The sequence below is a fragment of the Punica granatum genome, chromosome 3, assembly GCF_007655135.1.
Source record: "Punica granatum isolate Tunisia-2019 chromosome 3, ASM765513v2, whole genome shotgun sequence".
Classification (NCBI taxonomy): Eukaryota; Viridiplantae; Streptophyta; class Magnoliopsida; order Myrtales; family Lythraceae; genus Punica; species Punica granatum.
In genome coordinates, this window is record NC_045129.1 from 9,833,454 (window position 1) to 9,854,739 (window position 21,286).

Sequence of the window (21,286 nt, forward strand, 5' to 3'; positions counted from 1 at the left end):
TGGACTATTGACTTATTCAATATTTTTTTATATTTCTCTTACAAATCTGTTTTATACATTTTTATACTCAATATATTTTAATTTCTTTCAAATGCGAATAGTTTATGTTTTGGTCCTATATATGATCAATTAATTGTTTTTCAATATAAGTAATTATATAATAATATCCAATTAAAAAAATTTCATTGTTATATAATCATAAATTGATAATTTTAACCCTACTAACTACGACCATATTTAATGCAATATGAATTGATTTCGTTCATGATTTTCTTTGGCGTTAAATATGATGATTGGAGAGTGCGAAATCAAGAAATGTAATGGAGAAGTCTTTGTCGGGGCCAAAGTCAATTGCCGCAATAAATATTGTCCCATACTCAACATTTTGTCTTGAACTTTTTTTTGTCCAACTCAAAAGCTTTGCATCTTCCAGGTATATCATTATTTTCTAGAAATTCGACGAGGAGCGGAGCCAAAGCTAACCTCCCTAATTTTATATCTCTAACTATGAGATTACAAATTTAATACTCGTGGTGAGACTATTCGTACTTTTCATTAGCTATTATGATTTTTTTATTTTCATGTACTTGATTCATGAGCCTCTTATGTGAATGGTGTCAGCACCCCATTTTGGTCCACCCTAACAAAAGGATGGCATTATTTATTTATTTATTTATTTTAAAAAAAAAAAAAAATTGGGCGGGGGTCAGATCGGCGTCAGACCGGTCAAATCGGCATCAGACCGGTCTGACACCCTCAGAATTTCTGACGCAGGTAAGAAGTTTCTGATAGTTTCATTTTCGTCACTGCTCTTTCTTTCTTTCCACTTTGCCCCCTCTTCTTTTCTTCCTCTTCCTTTCCGCCCCCGCTGTTCTTTCATTCCCTTCTTTTCTCCCCCCGCTTCTTCTCCTCTTCTTCCACTGACGTCCCTCTGCCACCTCCGACACGCCGCGGTTGCCCACCCACCGCGACCGCCTGCCATCGCTGACACGCTCGTCCGACACGCCACCGTTCGCTTCCCCGGCACGTTCCCTCGACCGCTATCTCCCTCACGGCCCCGATCTCTCTCTCTCTCTGGCCGCCCCCCCAAAACCCTCGACTCTCTCTCGGACTCAAGGCCCCCGACTCTCGGATCTCCGAAAAAAACGCTCGGAATCCCTCCCCCTCGCTCCGATTTCTCCTCGGGAACGGACCGGCGACACTCCCCGGAACAAACCCCCTCCATTTCTTCCTCTCAACTCTACCGATTTCCGGCGAAAAACTCGAAAATCCTTCGCCGGAAAATCTGGAAATCGCGCTGGAAAATTCAAAAAAATCCTCTCGACCGAGACAATCCCGAGCCTCGTAATGCCCCTCCCGAGCACGGCATAGCCCAGGCGGTAGTTGCCACCGTCTCCTGCGCCTCCCCGCGCAGTCGCCGCGGCGCTCAGAGGCGGGAACCGCTGCCCGCGGTCGCCAGACACCCCCTCTCCGCCCATCTTCGTCTTCTCCGGCGTTCTCCTTCTCACGGGCTCGGCCCATCTTTTGGTTTGTGCAGGTCCAGCCCAGCAGATTCGGCCCAGCCCGCTCTGCCCAATCCAGCCGAGGCGATCCGACCCGTTCCGCTTCGCCTCGGGTTCAGCCCGGAACGCGCGACCCGTTTCGCCCGCAGATTCGGCCCGGCTTCAGCGCCTGACCCAGCGCGCCCTCCTGCGGCCCAATTCCCTTCGCGGCCCAGAGCCCGCGCGTCCGGCCCAGTTCGCCGCGCCCGGCCAAGCACCCGTCCGTTCGGCCCAGCTCGCCGGCCCAGCTGCTGTCCAGCCGGTCTGCACTGTTCAGACCGCCTCCAATCCGGTCCAACCGCACTGTTTTTCGACTTAAACCGAGACTAGGTATATTATTCCGACTTAGTGGCATGCGTAGGACTCAATTTATGAATAAATTCGATAATTGCGGTGATAATTTGTGATTGTCGTGTTAAAAAAATAAAATTGAGAAATAGGAAAAATGGAACAAAAAAATAAATAAATGATTGTGTTTTAATTAAACCGACGAAAGCACGAATTGGAACATTTTAATTACTCGACATTAAAACCGGTTGTTTGAAGCGAGAACGAATTCACACGAACCAATCTCATGTTCACTCGGCTTTAAGAGAATTAAATCGATTAAATACATCAAAATTGGTTTAATTAATTATTCGGTCTTAAAATTGACAAAATTAAATTCCGCCGTGATTGATTTTGCTTGTTCATATGTACATGTGAATAATTAGATACGCTTTTGATCGAAATCCCGCACGAATTGGCTAATCACGTAAACACGACATTAAAATACACAACTCTCTGTTTTCTGTTTATTTATTACAAGTCGAGCCCGGATCCCTAGGAATACGATATACACAGGGTCCAACACCCTCTTTTGTCAATCACGGGGTCCAACGCCCCCACACACCTAGCGCGCGCAACCCGAGTGCGGAATCGGGTCCTGTTTCGACTTACTGCTACGCTCCTAGTATTGTCTATGTGGAAGACGACTCGGATCGAGTAAGTAAGTCGCGGCCGGACATGACCCGGGAGCTCGACCGATCCTACGGCTATCAAGAGTCACACGATTCTTTCGCCATCCGTTGGTTCGGTTGGACCTGACCCCCGGCTCTCTGAGCCCGCGTTGCTTTAATTTCGGTTTCGGTCACTCAAACCACACGGCGAGCCACGAGTGGAATAATAACCGAACGCGAACCGACCGGGATTCAGTTGTTGTAATTTGTATTTTATTTGAGGGAACAATGTAAGGTTTATGTTATACATTTATTCATGTAAGAATTCCGGTCGGAGAGTGGACGGTCGGAGTAGTTATTCGAATTTACGGTGTCAAAACGCGTAAGATGTGCGGAACTTAATTAAGCGGCAATTAAATTAAAACGGCAAGCCTAGACAAGCTAGAGTACCAATAGGGCGTGCAAGATATAGGCTCGCACGTAACAGAACCCCCGAATTCGGAACCTTGGGTTTCGCAGACCATATGCCTTAGCAATTAGGTGTACCCCGTACCCCTAGACCCGGGTAACTTGCCGGCCCTCGACCTCCGGGTCGTAAAATGGCAAGTGGCGACTCCTTCTCACGTGCGTCCGTCGCGCGTCCCCGAGAAGGTGGACACTCCCAAGCCGCGTTGCGTAGACGCGCGCACGCGTGCCCCAACGAGACGAAATTCGGGTGCGCACAGCTTGGCGACTCCACTGGGGACATCTAGAGGGTTTGGGCTCAATCCCGTTTGCTTGCTTGCTTGTTTATTTACCTCTTTCCGTCGTTTACCGCTTATCTACTTACGCACATTTATTTCACGCATGCATTGCATATCATGCTAGCTTTAGGTGCCTTGTCCGAAATCCCACGGGCGCCAAAATAGGAAGCTAGGTTAGTCAGAGGTTCCGAGTAAGGGAACGGATCGAGTCGGCTATGCCACCGAACCGGCCCCCAAAGATCCTCGCTCGATTTCAAGGAATTCACACCCTTGAGTCGGGAGCCCCCATCCATAGATAGCACGGTCTCTGTAGCACCGAACCATGCATAGTGCCATGCCTCCATGCAAGCCTTCAACCCGACGCCGACAACAGTCTATCGAGTCGGCCTGTGTGCCAATTTGAATCCTTTTCTATTTTAAGAGCGATGTACATATAACTTGTAACATGAATTAAGCCGTGGACATTTACATTTTCGTAAACATGCATCATGTAAATTTTTAAAATTAGGATGTCATTCGCATTGATGAGTCTTGAGTTGATCTTCCTTTCATCTTGGTAAGGGATGCCACACTCGGTCTCTTGATTCGCGTCTCGACAAAGTCTGTCAGCGCACGAGGATCCCACCGAGTCTCCGCAAACCAAGATCGACACACTTGCCAGGATATCCATTACTCTAGGCACAGCCATCATGGTATTTTCACCAACATCAGAATCGATCACCTTCGCCGTTAAGTTGCTGAGAAAGATAAGGAATTCACCGACTAACCGTGACCTCTAGAGGGAGCTCTCCCGGATCCGCACCAAGCTACAGAGACGCGATCAGGAGCTCGCTTGAGCGAACACCTCCCTGGAGAGGTCTAGGAAGAGGGCTTGTGGAAGCCTTCACATGCACCTTAGGATAGTCTTCACCAGGCCCTTGCCTGAAACCGGTGCTTTCCATGGAGGTGGTCGCTCGCGCCTCGAGCGCGGTGGAAGATCGATTTAGGGCTTGTTTTTCAAAATTACATTTATTTTCGAACCCCGGGGATCAATGCGAATGACGGCATTAGCTTTTAAAATTCATGCATCTCATACACCACATCTCTCTATATTTGTCCTGTACATTTATATAATTAGCAGAACTCGCTCGCGTTGCAACTTACAAACTTGTGGGACGCAGGTAACCATAACTGGCGCCACATTGTTATCCCACTCGTCGGCAATTGAGGATGGCGCAAAACAACCAACCCGCTAGTTTCGAGGAAAGCACTCCACCAACGCCGGTCTATTCTCAGCCGCTCATGACTCATGCACCGCTACCACCAACCCCTGCGGGCGCGCCTCCGACACACTCGGGAGTAGTTCCGCCACCAGTCCCATCGCCGGAAACTCGAGCACCGTCCACCTCCACTGATGGTGCCCGCATCGTCACATTGGAAGGCGACATCACCACATTGAGGGGTACGATCAACCAGATGGTTGCTGACATGGCCGAGCTCATGGCCTTGCTCAAGGGCCCAAACCGCGCCTCCTCAAACTCTACTCCGCCTCCAGGGTACGGGCCAACGGTCGACCCAAACCCTTGGGTCCCGCCGACCCATGCTCCGGAAGGTGTTGAAGCACCTGCAATACACGCACCGACGGGTCACCCGGCCAGTGTCCCTTCGCCATCGGTGACTCTCTCGGCGGTCATTCCTCCTCCACCGTCGGATCCGACCACTCTTGTACCGCCGCCAATGTCCATACCGGTTTCGGCTCCTGTTTACGCAGCTCCTCCGCCGATGGTCTTCCCGGTACCAAACCTCCACGCTCCAGTTTTTACATCCGAGCCTCTCGCATTCCAAGCTCCACAACCCCATATCAGCTTCTCCTACCCAGCACCACCTCCCGTAAATATCCCTGTCTCTGAACCAAACACGCCAACTCAGGCGGCCTTCGCAGCTCCACCAACAAATTGTCTCCTAGAGACGGAGGTCGAGCAAGAGTAGAGATTGAAGAAGATGGAAGAGAACATCAAAGCCCTACAATCAGGTGGCTCCCGCCTCGATGCCGGTGATGGCGATTGGAGTCTTTTCCCGGGTATGCGGCTACCCCCGAAGATTAAGGTGCCTGAATTCCAAAGGTAACATGGCACGACCGACCCTCGTCACCATCTCCGTCACTACAGGGGAAAGATGTTGCAGTACTGGGACTACGAAGAGTTCGTTATCCACACGTTCCAGGACAGTTTGGCGGGAGCGGCTCTTGACTGGTACATGTCACTGAAAGCCGCGGATATCCCTACATGGGCGGACCTATCGGGCAAATTCATCGACCAGTACAAGTACTGTGCAGAGACGCCCCCGACCCTATTGGAGCTCAGTACAATGGAAATGACCGAGGACCAGGGCTTCGAGGCCTACCCAGTGAAGTGGCGGGCTAGAGTGGCGAAGCATGTCCCCCCGATCAGTGAAGCGCAGCAGATCCAGTTATTTCACTCCACTCTCACAGGGGCCCACTACTTGCACCTATTGGCCCATACTTCTTCATTCTCCAGTCTGATCGATGCTAGGAAGAAACTTGACATGGGCATCAAGCTTGGGAAGATAGAAGGATCGACCGGAAAGGAGGGGCAGTCATCCAAGAATGCCACTACTGCGCCATCACCAACGAGTAACAAAAATGGCAGAGACGCGTCTGTTAATGCCGTCAGCCTTGGACGCCAAACCCCCATGCAGTACCAGCAGCAATACCCGGCCCTGCCGATTAACTACTCGACGCCACCGGCTTATCCTCCGCCACGGGCCCCGCAACCATACGATCATAATTACGCGCCTACCCCTCACTGGGCATCTCCAAATAGGCCCCTAACTTTAGGAGTCCGCCATCGGCTCAAGGAGCCCCAACTTTGCAACCTCGACAAGGAGGGCAAGCTAGGCCGCGTCTGCAATACCCACCTTTGCCGGTTCCCCAGTCACAAGTCTATCGCCAACTTTTGGCAGCTAAGGAAATTAGACCCGTGGCCCCTCATCCTCAGTTCAATCCTGCGAATCAGGATCAGAATCTCCATTGTGAATACCATATGGGCGCTCCGGGGCACACTACGGACGATTGTTATACCCTCCGGGGCAAATTGCAGGAGATGATTGAGAAGAACCGACTCTCTTTCAATGAAGTCAAGCCACCAAATGCCCAGGCTAACTCCCTCCCCGACCATGGATCAAGCTCTGACGCGGCTATCAATCTGATCGGTATTTGCCCTAGGGGCAAGGACAAGGCCGAAGAGGAAAAGCTGATTTTCCCATGAGACTACCTATATAAAACGGTCCCTACGTGCAGTCGAAACTATAAGCCGCACGGCGGAAGAGGATTTTTTTGTTGTTGTAACACAAATGTCGATCTTAATGAAAATAACTTCGCATGTTTTTGAAATCGTCGCATCTGTACATTCTTTCTCCTAATTTATTTCAAGCACTTTCGCCTGCTGAAAATAATTATTTTCATTGCTAGGTTCCACTCAAATGCAACCAACCGACACAGTGACTTGTGTTATTCGAGCTGCGCTTTTGAGATGCCGACCCACCCACCGCGGTGGATATTAACCAACAGAAGGGGAACCATGCGCCTTGCAAACACACATTCTTCCCTAAACTCGCTCTTTATGTTTATCTGAATGCATTCCCAGACGGACTCCTGACTAGAAAGGGGCATTAGGACAGCTCTCAGGACGCCCTATTGGTTCTTTCGAACCTGTTCGATTCGCATGTCCCCGTGGGACCCGGCTCCTCGATCTCTAGGACGGCTGCATTTACCTACCCGTGTCGGAGGAAAGTACACTCATGCCGCCCCCGGCCACCTTCTAACCACTCCAGTGTGGTGATAACTAGTTTCCCGGGAACGAATGACCCCCATGCGTGGCACCCATGGGCCACGCGATGGACGAAGGGATTTCCCATGGGTCCGCTCCACATTTCTTGCCACACATTCCACCGCATAATCGCCTGATCCATCACTTCCTTTGTTGTATTTCACAGGGACATGCCGGTCGCAGGCAAAGAGCGATTCGCGGGTTCACACCTCATCGAGAACTCTATCGGGCCCTTCACCCTTTTACTTTGATAGGAAAAGGGTCCGACCATGAAGTACCCCTTACGAAGCCGAAGACGAGGACAATCGAGCGAATCACTCAGCATCAATGCGACCGTCTTCCTCGAACATCCGACAACTCCAACAGCGTGTACCCTCCGAGAGGCACGCACCATAAGGACAGCAAGAAACGATCGGGGATATCCCACCAGGAGCCTGCCACGGGCCAGTTTAACAAATGAAGACCGGGGCATCCCCGTCTAACATTCGTACAGGGGCAACATCAGTTGTTTGTTCACGGAGCAGTCTCGCATTTTCTTTTCTTAGACAATAGGGGAAGTTCACTTGTAATGCTTGCAAGGGCAAATGACACGAAGGTCGGCTTCCGAGTGCATAAGAGTCAAACTTCCAAGAAAGCCAGTCCTCACAAAATAGGGCTAGCAACATGCAACGAGTCTCCACGAGGCGAAGCACACCAAAGCGGCCTCGGCGAGGCAAGGTCGAGGAGTTTCAAACAAAGACACGGGGCACAAAACAAACCCCAACTGCAAGAAAAAAAAAACAGAGCGAAAAGAAAAAAAAATCGCCAACGAAGAGAGAGAGAAAAGACGCGGGAAAAACCCGCCAATGAACAAACAAGGCAACGCCGACGTTCACCAAAAGCACCGGCTCCGCCAATTCAAAAGCAGTCAATAAACCCCGACAAAAAAGGGGAAGTAGCAAACACTACTCCTCGACGGAGACAGACGACAATGCACTCGGAGGTCGAATCATTTGAATCCTTCGCCCTTACAAACTCGAGAGACAAAAGAATCGAGCCCGCTAGGTCGAAAACCCCTCGGGGCGACCTAGGCAAAAGCTAGGGTAAGAGAGAGGCACGATTGAAAATCCCGAGGCGGACAGTCGTGGTAAAAGGAGAGCTTATCCCCTTTAGGTTAAGAGGTACGGCCCCGAAGTGGGTGACCGTAGCAAAAGGAGAGTAATATGAGAGATAAACAAAACGGTCACCCTAGGCTATCGCACACTGCGCGGACCAGGGATCCCCAAGGGAAATGGCTAGGTTATCTACTCCAAGGCGATCCCCGATCGGCTCTCCTACCAAACTCAACCGTCCAAAGCGGATTCTTTCTCAAGCACAGTGGGCGACCAAGCACGCAATCCAAGCAGTTCAAGACAGCCAACACCAACGGAAGGACGTAAGAGAAAGGGGGTACATCTCACTGAAGGCGTGAACCCGTGTATCCTTTTAGCTTAGGGCAACGTGCTCCCCAAGCTTTCTCTTTTCTCCTTGTCATTTACATAACTCCAAATGGGTCACAGCCACCCTTCAATCGGCTACTACAAAGCCAAAATCCCAGACATTCCTTTCCGGGAGTCTAGTCATAACACTCTGGAATGACTAGGCCGGGGTCTGATCAAATTTGCACGGGACTCCTCCATGCGGGTCACAAATGCAGTCGCCCTGCGCTACCCTGACGAGAAGGGTCCTAAACCGATGAGCGCGTCGAACAGTCCATAGAGTCGCTAGGGCATCACTGAGGACGTCTTACTATACCCATGCATGGCTGGCAAAAACCCCTGAAGGCCTCGCATCGAGGCCTTCGAAAGCAGGATCCAATCGTATTTGTCAAAGCAAAATTCTTCACGGGTCACCCAGGGGACCCAAAACTGAAGCATCGTGCGTCACAATGACGTTGTCTTCATAGCATTGATACGCCCATACATCTTTAGTAACTCACTATGACTTGCTAATGATGTCAGGATCACAGATACCAAGCTGCAAGAACTATGGCAGACTCTAATTCCCGGTCTCACGGGATACGTAGGCGCTCACTTTTATACAGGGCCGAGTCCCATCTTTACTTTTATATAGGGCCGAGTCCCGTCCTTACTTTTATGCAGGGCCGAGTCCCGTCATCACTTTTCTTGCAGGGCCGAGTCCCATCTTTACTTTTCTGCAGGGCCGAGTCCCATCATTACTTTTATGCATGGCCAAGTCCCATCATTACTTTTCTGCAGGGTCGAATCCCATCTTTACCTTTATGCAGGACCGAGTCTCATCTTCACTTTTCTGCAGGGCCGAATCTCATCTTCACCTTTCTGCAGGGCCGAGTCCCGTCTTCACTTTTATGCAGGGTCGAGTCCCGTTATCACTTTTTTTTTGCAGGGCCGAGTCCCATTTTTACTTTTCTGCAGGGCCGAGTCCCTTGTTCAATATTCTGCAGGGCCGAGTCCCATCTTTACTTTTATGCAGGGCCGAGTCCCATCTTTACTTTTATGCAGGGCCGAGCCCCGTCATCACTTTTTTTGCAGGGCCGAGTCCCATCTTTACTCTTCTGCAGGGCCGAGTCCCATCTTTACTCTTTTGCAGGGCCGAGTCCCGTCTTCACTTTTATGCAGGGCCGAGTCCCGTTATCACTTTTTTTTGCAGGGCCGAGTCCCATCTTTACTTTTATGCAGGGCCGAGTCCCTTGTTCAATATTCTGCAGGGCCGAGTCCCATCTTTACTTTTATGCAGGGCCGAGTCCCGTTTTCACTTTTATGCAGGGCCGAGTCCGTCATCACTTTTTTGCAGGGCCGAGTCCCACCTTTACTTTTACGCAGTGCCAAGTCCCATCTCCAACATTCGGCGGGGCCGAGTCTCACCTTTATTCTTATGTAGGGCCGAGTTCCATCATTACTATTCTGCAGGGTCCATGCACTTGCACAATTCTCTCCCACGCATCCGATGGGGTGCTTCTCATGATCTTTGGCAGCATCCTCTATCCGAGCACGCAACCAAAGAGGGGCAAGCTGTCAGCACCCCATTTTGGTCCACCCTAACAAAAGGATGGCATTATTTATTTATTTATTTTTTTAAAAAAAAAAAATCGGGCAGGGGTCAGATCGGCGTCAGACCGATCAAATCGGCATCAGACCGGTCTGACACCCTCAGAATTTCTGACGCAGGTCAGAAGTTTCTGATCGTTTCATTTTCGCCCCTGCTCTTTCTTTCTTTCCACTTTGCCCCCTCTTCTTTTCTTCCTCTTCCTTTCCGCCCCCGCTGTTCTTTCCTTCCCTTCTTTTCTCCCCCCGCTTCTTCTCCTCTTTTTCCACTGAAATCCCTCTGCCACCTCCGACACGCCGCGGTTGCCCACCCACCGCGACCGCCTGCCATCGCTGACACGCTCGTCCGACACGCTACCGTTCGCTTCCCCGGCACGTTCCCTCAACCGCTATCTCCCTCACGGCCCCGATCTCTCTCTCTCTCTGGCCGCCCCCCCAAAACCCTAGACTCTCTCTCGGACTCAAGGCCCCCGACTCTCGAATCTCCGAAAAAAACGCTCGGAATCCCTCCCCCTCGCTCCGATTTCTCCTCGGGAACGGACCGGCGACACTCCCCGGAACAAACCCCCTCCATTTCTTCCTCTCAACTCTACCGATTTCCGGCGAAAAACTCGAAAATCCTTCGCCGGAAAATCTGGAAATCGAGCTGGAAAATTCAAAAAAATCCTCTCGACCGAGACAATCCCGAGCCTCGTAATGCCCCTCCCGAGCACGGCATAGCCCAGGCGGTAGTCGCCGCCGTCTCCCGCGCCTCTCCGCGCAGTCGCCGCGGCGCTTAGAGGCGGGAACCGCTGCCCGCGGTCGCCGGACACCCCCTCTCCGCCCATCTTCGTCTTCTCCGGCGTTCTCCTTCTCACGGGCTCGGCCCATCTTTTGGTTTGTGTAGGTCCAGCCCAGCAGATTCGGCCCAGCCCGCTCTGCCCAATCCAGCCGAGGCGATCCGACCCGTTCCGCTTCGCCTCGGGTTCAGCCCGGAACGCGCGACCCGTTTCGCCCGCAGATTCGGCCCGGCTTCAGCGCCTGACCCAGCGCGCCCTCCTGCGGCCCAATTCCCTTCGCGGCCCAGAGCCCGCGCGTCCGGCCCAGTTCGCCGCACCCGGCCCAGCACCCGTCCGTTCGGCCCAGCTCGCCGGCCCAGCTGCTGTCCAGCCGGTCTGCACTGTTCAGACCGCCTCCAATCCGGTCCAACCGCACTGTTTTTCGACTTAAACCGAGACTAGGTATATTATTCCGACTTAGTGGCATGCGTAGGACTCAATTTATGAATAAATTCGATAATTGCGGTGATAATTTGTGATTGTCGTGTTAAAAAATAAAATTGAGAAATAGGAAAAATGGAACAAAAAATAAATAAATGATTGTGTTTTAATTAAACCGACGAAAGCACGAATTGGAACATTTTAATTACTCGACATTAAAACCGGTTGTTTGAAGCGAGAACGAATTCACACGAACCAATCTCATGTTCACTCGGCTTTAAGAGAATTAAATCGATTAAATACATCAAAATTGGTTTAATTAATTATTCGGACTTAAAATTGACAAAATTAAATTCCGCCGTGACTGATTTTGCTTGTTCATATGTACATGTGAATAATTAGATACGCTTTTGATCGAAATCCCGCACGAATTGGCTAATCACGTAAACACGACATTAAAATACACAACTCTCTGTTTTCTGTTTATTTATTACAAGTCGAGCCCGGATCCCTAGGAATACGATATACACAGGGTCCAACACCCTCTTTTGTCAATCACGGGGTCCAACGCCCCCACACACCTAGCGCGCGCAACCCGAGTGCGGAATCGGGTCCTGTTTCGACTTACTGCTACGCTCCTAGTAGTGTCTATGTGGAAGACGACTCGGATCGAGTAAGTAAGTCGCGGCCGGACATGACCCCGGAGCTCGACCGATCCTACGGCTATCAAGAGTCACACGATTCTTTCGCCATCCGTTGGTTCGGTTGGACCTGACCCCCGGCTCTCTGAGCCCGCGTTGCTTTAATTTCGGTTTCGGTCACTCAAACCACACGGCGAGCCACGAGTGGAATAATAACCGAACGCGAACCGACCGGGATTCAGTTGTTGTAATTTGTATTTTATTTGAGGGAACAATGTAAGGTTTATGTTATACATTTATTCATGTAAGAATTCCGGTCGGAGAGTGGACGGTCGGAGTAGTTATTCGAATTTACGGTGTCAAAACGCGTAAAATGTGCGGAACTTAATTAAGCGGTAATTAAATTAAAACGGAAAGTCTAGACAAGCTAGAGTACCAATAGGGCATGCAAGATATAGGCTCGCACGTAACAGAACCCCCGAATTCGGAACCTTGGGTTTCGCAGACCATATGCCTTAGCAATTAGGTGTACCCCGTACCCCTAGACCCGGGTAACTTGCCGGCCCTCGACCTCCGGGTCGTAAAATGGCAAGTGTCGACTCCTTCTCACGTGCGTCCGTCGCGCGTCCCCGGGAAGGTGGACACTCCCAAGCCGCGTTGCGTAGGCGCGCTCACGCGTGCCCGACGAGACGAAATTCGGGTGCGCACAAATGGAGAAAAAAAATAAATGGGTGGTAATTTCATGTTCATTTGCTGGATTAAGGAAGAATTTTTTTATTTTAATTCCTTGAAATTAGGACAGTAAATTGGTTCATGAAATTATAATAAGGTGGAACATTAGAAAAACTTGAAAGTACGAAGTTATCCAAGGTAAGATATAATATATATGTATTGCCTTTTAATTATATGAGAGCATGTGCTCAATCACATATTTTTGTGATGATTATGATTTGGGAGACAAAGTACGAATCTAGCTAACAAAGCCAATCACAGAAGTACTTGCCTCTTGTATGCCATTATTAAGGCACTATACAGGTCATGCATATCTGGGAAGGCACGATAGAATCAACGCGATTAATATTTGCCCTTCTTTTCAATATTCAAAGCCTTGTACTGCATAAAGTTCGTCACTCGGAGCTCAATTCCCCGTTTAGACACATCCTCGCGGTTGATTGGTTTATATTTATGTAATTACATTTTCAGTTTAAATATTGCATTAATTAATTTCCTCGCCCGCTAGCATGGGCCGATGAGTTCCTTAAATCTAGAACAGAAGATGATTACTAAACGGTAATTTAAGAGGAACGACATATGTCTTTATTAAACTATGTCACATTGTCAGTTCCTAGTATCCATATGTGCTTTGATTTGTGTACTTCAAGAAGATCTCCGTAGGCACATCCCATAATATAAAATCGAACTCCCCAAAAAATTCTGACAACTTTCGACAGAAACACATGAATAAATGAATAAAATAAAATATGCACACAGTTTCAGTTTATTTGGCAGGAGCTTTTTTTTTTAAAATAATAATAATAATAATATATGTAACTCGTAAGATGCAGAAAAGCTCCATCCATTTACATCCATACCGATCCTCTCTGCAGCGAGGATCTCCTTCAAAGCTTAAGGGCATATACTCAACGGGTAGGTGTAGCCATACATGATGGTCCAAAAACATATAAATCGATCTGTTTTCCTTTTCCTTTACCAAGCGAAATCGAGCTCGATTTTTATAACATAAATTGTTTATATATATATAGAATTACCGGAGCCATTCAATCAACATGTGCGTTGGTAATATATCATGCGGCGTTTAAGTGGACGGTCATCGGGACCACATTTTACTTAATTGTTCTTTTTCCCTGTCATGCTAATGGCCTTTTGAAATTATGATTTCCTGTGAACCTTAGGAAACACCGACCAAATTTGTTTTTGGAACTTTTTGTGAGGACTACGAGTTCCCAACATGACCACAACTCACGTACACACACACATATATATATATATCATATATATGAGTTCCTTTTCTGTGGTGTTTGTTTTTCGCATTGAACTCTCACAAGTACCCATCTTCACACGTGTTGTTGTCCATAAAAGATGCGTCGTCACAAACTCACCTCGAGAACTCTCCTTTATATAGTCTAAACTAATTTCACCGTATGGATAAAAATATGCTGAACACGTATTGACACGAGCTTAATTCTATGATTTGATACGTTAAGTCGAATCCTCATCATTTTCAAATGTGATCGATTCCGCCTATCACGAAAATTGGATCCAATCTCTGTGTGTATGGTGGGTAGGGGTTGTGGGCTCAAGCAACATGATGAGTATGCAATGCAACAGCTAATAAGAATGAAAGCCAACTTGCACGATGTTTATCACAGCCTGGGAAAGCCAAACCCCTCCCATAGATCTGCCTGGTATTATCCTAACACTGCTCATGATCTCCTCTGCGGTTGACAGAAATATATATATATATATATATATATATATATATACCAGAATTTGGCTCTTTCGATCTTCGGGTCCTCTCATGCGAGAGTGGGTGCTGAGAGTAGGCATTTCATGTTATAAGCGAATCTGTGTCGAGAATAATAATGATTTCCAGCCCATCACCTATGAGAGAGTGGGAGCTGAGAGTAGGCATTTCATATTATAAGTGAATGTGTGTTGAGAATAATAATGATTTTCAGCCCATCACCTATTGAAAGATATATACTTTTGGATTGAATATTTCCATCTATTAAATTAAATTGTAGGCTCAATGAAATCTTACGTAAACCAGCTGCTTGTCCAAATGTCGAGAAGAAGCAATTAAAAGCAAGCGTACTAAAATTAATGGAAGGATGTATTGGAAGGATGTACAGTGGACTAAAATTGTTGCGGGTGCATCTACCCGTGTCTTTGTGGACAATTATAAATAATTACATTTTCTTTTCCCTAATCATGTCACTAATCCAAGTTTGAGGAGATTGCAGAATTTAATGTGTTTAATGGATGTATCATGTAGCACTGCATCACCAGACACGTAAAATAATATATTTTTGTCAACAATAATTTTTTTGTTGATACTACTAAAAAATCAAGAGAAATTGAGGAATACAATTGGCTTGTTGTATTGTCATATGGTAAATCTTTTTTTTAGTGTATACCTGGTATCCAGAAGCCCAACGGGGTCTGACTAATCCAGTCGGGAGATCGAGCATAAGTTATTCTCCCTCCCAACAAGTGCATTTTTCGAGATTCGAACTTGTATTTACCTCCTTACGGAGGCGAGCTGCTTACCACTCAACCAACACTTTTGTTGGTATGTGGTATATCCATTACATATAAAAATTTCTCGGAAAATTGACCCTCTAGAGAGTAAATTTATGCCAATCCCGATTTATTTTCATTCACAATACTCAAATCCGAAACCTGAAGAATTGTTGAACTACCTAAACGGCTAAACCGGCCTACGCTAATTTATAATTACAATTTAAAATTGTAACAAGCCAGCAATTAAATAAATTATAAAATAAATTGAAAACTAAATAAAACTACGTGCGAACGCAGGCGATTGATCACACCGACCAGGACGAGTGACGGCGATGATACGGTGACGTTGCTAAAATCTTCTCTTCTGGGCTCTCAGTGGAGCTGTTCCGTTCAAGCGAGATGCCTTCCAGAAAGCCCATTGTCTTTGAAAATTAACGCGGGACACCCCAATTCTGGGGACTGGGCAATTTACCCTCTCAACTTAAATTTTAACCAATTTACCCCCCTTTATCCTCAAAAATGGAGAATGGACCCTTCTCTTAACCCCCCCCCCCCCCCCCCCCCCCCCCGAACCAAAATTCCCGTCTATGATTACATTAAAGATAAGCTTGGGCATGACTTTGGTAGGAATGTTGTTGAATTTCTTGCTGAAATAGCTCCTCGGTCTACACGGATTTGTAATGAAACTGCCTTTGTAAATTCTAAGAAAATAACTTTGAAATAAAAATAAATAAAAAAATCATAGTTTGATTTCGAGAGAAAGTCATAGTACGTGGATTGAGCTCATTTTTTCAGTTACAAAGAAAATTTGTGAATTTATGACAAGAAAATAAAATTTTAAATAAATGGGTATCAATAGTTTCACTAGTGATAATCGAATTTGAAATATGAAATTAACTCCACTTTACTTTGAAATAGTTATGCACTTTCTTTGGGTGAATAATGTTTATGTACTTAATACATCTACAAACAAGTTGTAAATAAATGTTGTCCATAATACACTACAACAATTTAATCTATCAATGTTAAAATTGTAGAAAAGAGACCACTCTGTACTATAAATAAGTAATTTGTCATAGTCTAAAGATAAGGCATAGTCTCAATATTTATGTTCCTAGTAAGTTAATATATAAATAATTATCTGGTTATCTCTTAAATTATAGTAGGAGCACAAGAAAGTGTAATTAAAACTTTTTATTCAATATTCAATATTCATTATCCTTCATTAAACTTTGACTATGTGACCATATAAATGCCACATCGCTGCATCATGTAATATAATGGTAAGTCAGAATCTCATCAGTTCTTCATTTACCAACCTTCAGTTGTCTTAAAAAGTAATTCATGTCCTTAACTAAAGCTCCTAAGTAGTTAAAACAATATCAGATTTTGTTTAAACATAAAGATAAAGACTAGTCTTATTATGACAGCAGAAGTATAATATAGGGGGTCAAATTACCATGACATGAAATTCCAGTGGAAATATTTTTCCATTAATAGTTGGGGGCCATTGATAATTATCCGTAAGATGAAAATATTAAAATACGGGTTAATTTTCTTAGTTCTTACTGCCCCCCTAAAATGGTGCAAGTTTCATTGAACTTCGGTGGAAATCAAATTTGACCCCCAATGTTTTGAAAAGGGATTCATTGAGCCCAATTGCACTCCGTCGGCGAAATTGGAGAACGAGATCCACTTTTTACCTTCAACCAATTTCTCCATATCAATTTAAACATGAGAAATTTTTGTATCCAAGTTCAATAAATCAACATGAATGTGTGTTAATGTGCCAACGTTCAATTAGCATAAGTTAGCACAACGCTATGCATCAAACAAATTTTTGAAATTTTTCGAAACAAAATGTGATCCGGTTCCTAGATAATTGAGAGATGATTTGGAGAAAAAACAAAGCACGATGTGAAAATTGAAAATTTGCATCTAGTTTCAGAAAAGGCTAAGAAACCGATAAAATAATAAGAAAGTCATTATGAGAGATTTCTTCTTAAAGAATTAAAATACATCCGTAACGCTTAATTTGCGATGCGTATAATCAAGCTGTAAAATACTAAAAAATAATTTTTCAGCTTGCAGAATGGCGTTATGCATTGGGAGACATTTACCCGTTTGATTTTGCAATCAAGTTTTTAAAATTTTAACTTTAACTTTAACTTTACTTACTACACAACAAAAATCAATAACACAATTATTACTTTTCATTTTTCTTTAATTTTTTAACCATGCAATTCAATTTTTAATACTAAATTCTCTCATCTATCAATTACTTTTTTCACAATTCAACAATACGATCATTACTTTCTCTCAACTATTCATTACTTTTTCACATTTTTTTCATAATTCAACAATACAATCATTACAACCCAATTAAAATCAAAACTCAACTCTACTTAACTCTAAAATCAAACGCACCACGTAACGCATCGTAACCACAAAATATCTCATGAGAGGAACCGGGGGGCGACCGGCTACATCCGGTGGGGGTGAGGAGAGGGGCAAAAGCAAAGCAAATTGAATTTGGATTTGGATTTGGGGCGAATTTTAGGTTCATTTCATTTAGCCCGAAATGCCAACCGCGCTGCACCTAACCCCAGTCAGATTCTAACCCATTGCCCCTTTGCCCTGACGCCATCTCTTGGTGTTATTTAAGCTCAGAGAGAAAGAAAGGGGGTCTCTGTGAGTGTGCTCTAGGTTGGCTGCTGCTTCCCTCCCAATCCCCTCCCATCTTCCCTCCCAGTCCCCCTGAAGATCTCCTCATCCACTTTCTTCTTTCTCTACAGATGAACAGTCCTAGACTCCCATGGAGCAATTGATTGAGTAATGATGTAAATTTGAGAGGGGGGGGCAAAAAAAGAAGAAACTTGAGACGTGGGTCATCATTGGTTTGCAGTGTTGGTCTTGCTTTCTCTTTGTGGTGTTGGGTTTGAATTGCGCTGTTTCTTTTCTTTTTGTTCTTTTGATGGGTTCAGAGGTTGAGGAAGCGTTGTTAAAGAGAAGTGAGAACGGTGAGGAAGGCCTGAGAGGGGAGAGGGTTTGCGGCAGTTGCAGGGACGGTCTTTGTCGTTGTCGTAGCCATTTCGTCTGGTCTTAGAGATGGGAGCTTTTGGTTCCAAAATCGCTGCTTTCAAGTGAGAGAAAGTCTTGATCTTGAAGCCATCTGTCCCTCTCTCGCTCTTCTCTCAAGATCCAATCGATATAAACACAGAGAAATTCAATCGCAGTGAAGTTGAGAACTGTCTGTTTAAAGCTCAAATTGAATGAAGAGGCTTGGCAGCTCAGACTCTTTGGGTGCTCTCATGTCCATCTGCAGAGCCACAGGTCTTTATCATCTTATTTCCATAATTCAGAGCAACCCATTTGAGTAAGCAGACAGAATCACACCAATAATGGAAGAAAGACAAACTCGAACCATTAAAGTTCACATCTTTCTTGAATTCAAATACCTGAGCACCGAAGCAGAGCTCAGTCCGTGGCTGGCTCTGTTCCGAGTGAAGCTTTGAAAATGAAAGGGGGAAGTGGAGGGAAAAGGTGTTTTCCAAATTTTACAACTTCCTCTATACGAAAAAAAAAAACGTGTTTTTTCCAGCTGTAATTCTGATGTTTCCTTTTTACCTCAAAAACAGAGGAGCAGGGCAGCCCGAGGAGCAGCAGCGCGGCCGTGGCGGCGGCGGCGATATACGGGAGGGAGTTCCAGTCAATGCTGGAAGGGCTGGACGAGGATGGTTGCGGTGAGGAGGTGGCGGTGGTGGGGGGCCCGTCGGAGAAGAAGAGGAGGCTGAGCGTGGAGCAGGTGAAGGCGCTAGAGAAGAACTTCGAGGTGGAGAACAAGCTGGAGCCGGAGAGGAAGGTGAAGCTGGCACAGGAGCTCGGCCTCCAGCCCCGGCAGGTGGCGGTTTGGTTCCAGAACCGCCGCGCCCGGTGGAAGACCAAGCAGCTTGAGCGCGACTACGGCGTACTCAAGGCCAATTACGACTCCCTCAAGCTCAGCTACGACGCCCTCCAACGCGACAACGACGCCCTCCTCAAAGAGGTGAAAGACAATACCCGAAATTCTTTTAATTATTTTAATTTTTAATCTTCCATATATAATAATTACGTTGCTAATTTTTTTATTTCCACCACTTAATTACTTGGGTTAGTAAGTTTAGAAAAAGAAAAAGCTGGATAGTTAGGGATAGTATAGATAGGGAACGGGGCATGAAGATCATGCTTCGTGCGAGTTTCGAGTGGAAGTCTCGAGTTCAAATCCTGAATAATTGTGTGAATTAATCTCCATAAAAACATACGAGCTGTAGGTATAAGCTACCAAATGACACTTTCATGGTTGCAATAGAATTTTGCGCTTAGATCGCTTTTGTACGAGGTAATTTGTTAAGTACAATTAAATATGAATGATTAGGAATCAAACTTATAATTTCTTAGTAATAGATCCGAGTAATCATTGTATGCAGGAAAAAAAAAAGTAAAAATATTAATATATAGATAAATTGTGTGCATGAACTTTATCTTGTTATTAAGCTTCTCTACATGTAGTTATGTACAAGTCATGCCATAGTTCAGCGTTTTCGTAACCTTTGTTCTGGACTTGATGCAGATCAGGGAGCTGAAATCGAAGCTCAACGAGAACTCCGATCAAAGCAATCTCTCCCTCAAAGACGAAGCGACTGCTGCTTCCGAATCTGAGAACACGAAGCTGATGGGGGAGACGAAACCAACCCCGACCCTTCTGCCCAATCTTGACCCCAAGGAGCCCAACCTTTCATCTGACAGCGACTCGAGCGCGATCCTAAACGAAGAAAACGCGGCGAGCAGCAGCCCCAGCAATGCTGCTATCTCTTCTTCGGGTGTCGGGGTCCTCCAGCCCCAACAACACAATCTAATGCTTTACCCGCAGCACTACGTGAAGTTGGAGGAGCACAATTTCCTCGGGGACGAGGCCTGCAATTTCTTCTCGGACGAGCAAGCCCCGACACTCCACTGGTATTGCCCCGACCAGTGGAACTGAGCGTCGCCGTGTACATCTAGGGCAGAGGGGATGGGAAATGACCCGAAACTGATCAATCGAGATCGGGAGGGTGACCTACTACGGCAATAGTCCATATCCTCTAATCTCCTGTTTGAAGGGCAAACTTAGAAATTTCTTCATCAAAGTTCGGCGAGCTGGAGCTCTCGAGGGTGTGGATTGATGTCCGGCAAGATGCTATGAGTGCGGTAGCCAGTAATAAGGGTCGTATTAGCGTATCGTTTAGCTAATTAGGCAGCTTAATTAGCTTCCTAAGGTAAATTTTGTGAATACAAGAAATTTTCTCAAAGAGAAAAAGAACTGTATTGAAGATCGTGAAGATGTAGTCCCAAAGAAATGGCTGCCTTTTAAAAACTAATCAGAAAAAAAATTAATAAGCCGTGTTGCTATATGAGCGGTGAAGTGACTTGAGAAGGAATATAATTTATGAATAATAATCGATTTAATTAGTTGAAAACTCGTAAGTATACTTCAAAAGAGACCTCCATAAATGTACTCTTTGCAGACTTCAGTCTGTATTTGCATGTGCGTATATATTATCAATAAATAGATGTACATATATAATTATGAAAGTTTCTTATGATACCAATTAAATTGAGCATTGTTAACCCAAAAAAAGGTACTAATTAAGTGAGACTTTTCCTGTTCTTAAAAATAATTCATATTAAATATCAATATTATAAATTATTTTTTTTTGCAGTAAATTGGTTTAATTAATTACTGCTTTGAAAATTATTTCTAAAATATAATATTTGATTAGCATAGTACCGTAAATGCATAAAAGGGCTGCTAACCCGAAGCTTATATATTTGATACAATACATACTTCTTTCAGTCTAGCAAAACTTTTTTTAAGAGATCAAAAGAAAAATGATGAGATTGATTGTAAGAAAATGTTTCGCAATAAAGAAATTAATGAAAGTATAAATAAAAGAAAGTTTTACAGTTAAAAACTCATCAAAAAAATATTGTGGCTAATAACACCTAACAAATTTCATAATGTAAATTAGTTTTACCTAATAACTTGAGAAATCTAATTAAGTGTGGACAAC

At 45.5% G+C, this 21,286-nt stretch overlaps 2 protein-coding genes across 2 annotated transcripts; both read left to right on the top strand.

Annotated features, from left to right (window-relative positions):
* The first annotated feature begins 4,431 nt into the window (after nt 1–4,431).
* On the top strand, nt 4,432–5,190 carry LOC116200361 (extensin-like). Its single transcript, XM_031531211.1, has one exon. The coding sequence runs from the start codon at nt 4,432–4,434 to the stop codon at nt 5,188–5,190; it is 759 nt and encodes a 252-aa protein (XP_031387071.1).
* A 12,691-nt stretch (nt 5,191–17,881) lies between these two features.
* LOC116200192 (homeobox-leucine zipper protein ATHB-6-like) lies at nt 17,882–20,692 on the top strand. The gene is made up of 3 exons (XM_031530948.1): nt 17,882–18,530; nt 18,836–19,242; nt 19,807–20,692. The coding sequence occupies exons 1-3, from the start codon at nt 18,470–18,472 to the stop codon at nt 20,215–20,217; spliced, it is 879 nt and encodes a 292-aa protein (XP_031386808.1). The 5' UTR covers nt 17,882–18,469; the 3' UTR covers nt 20,218–20,692.
* Nucleotides 20,693–21,286: the final 594 nt, after the last annotated feature.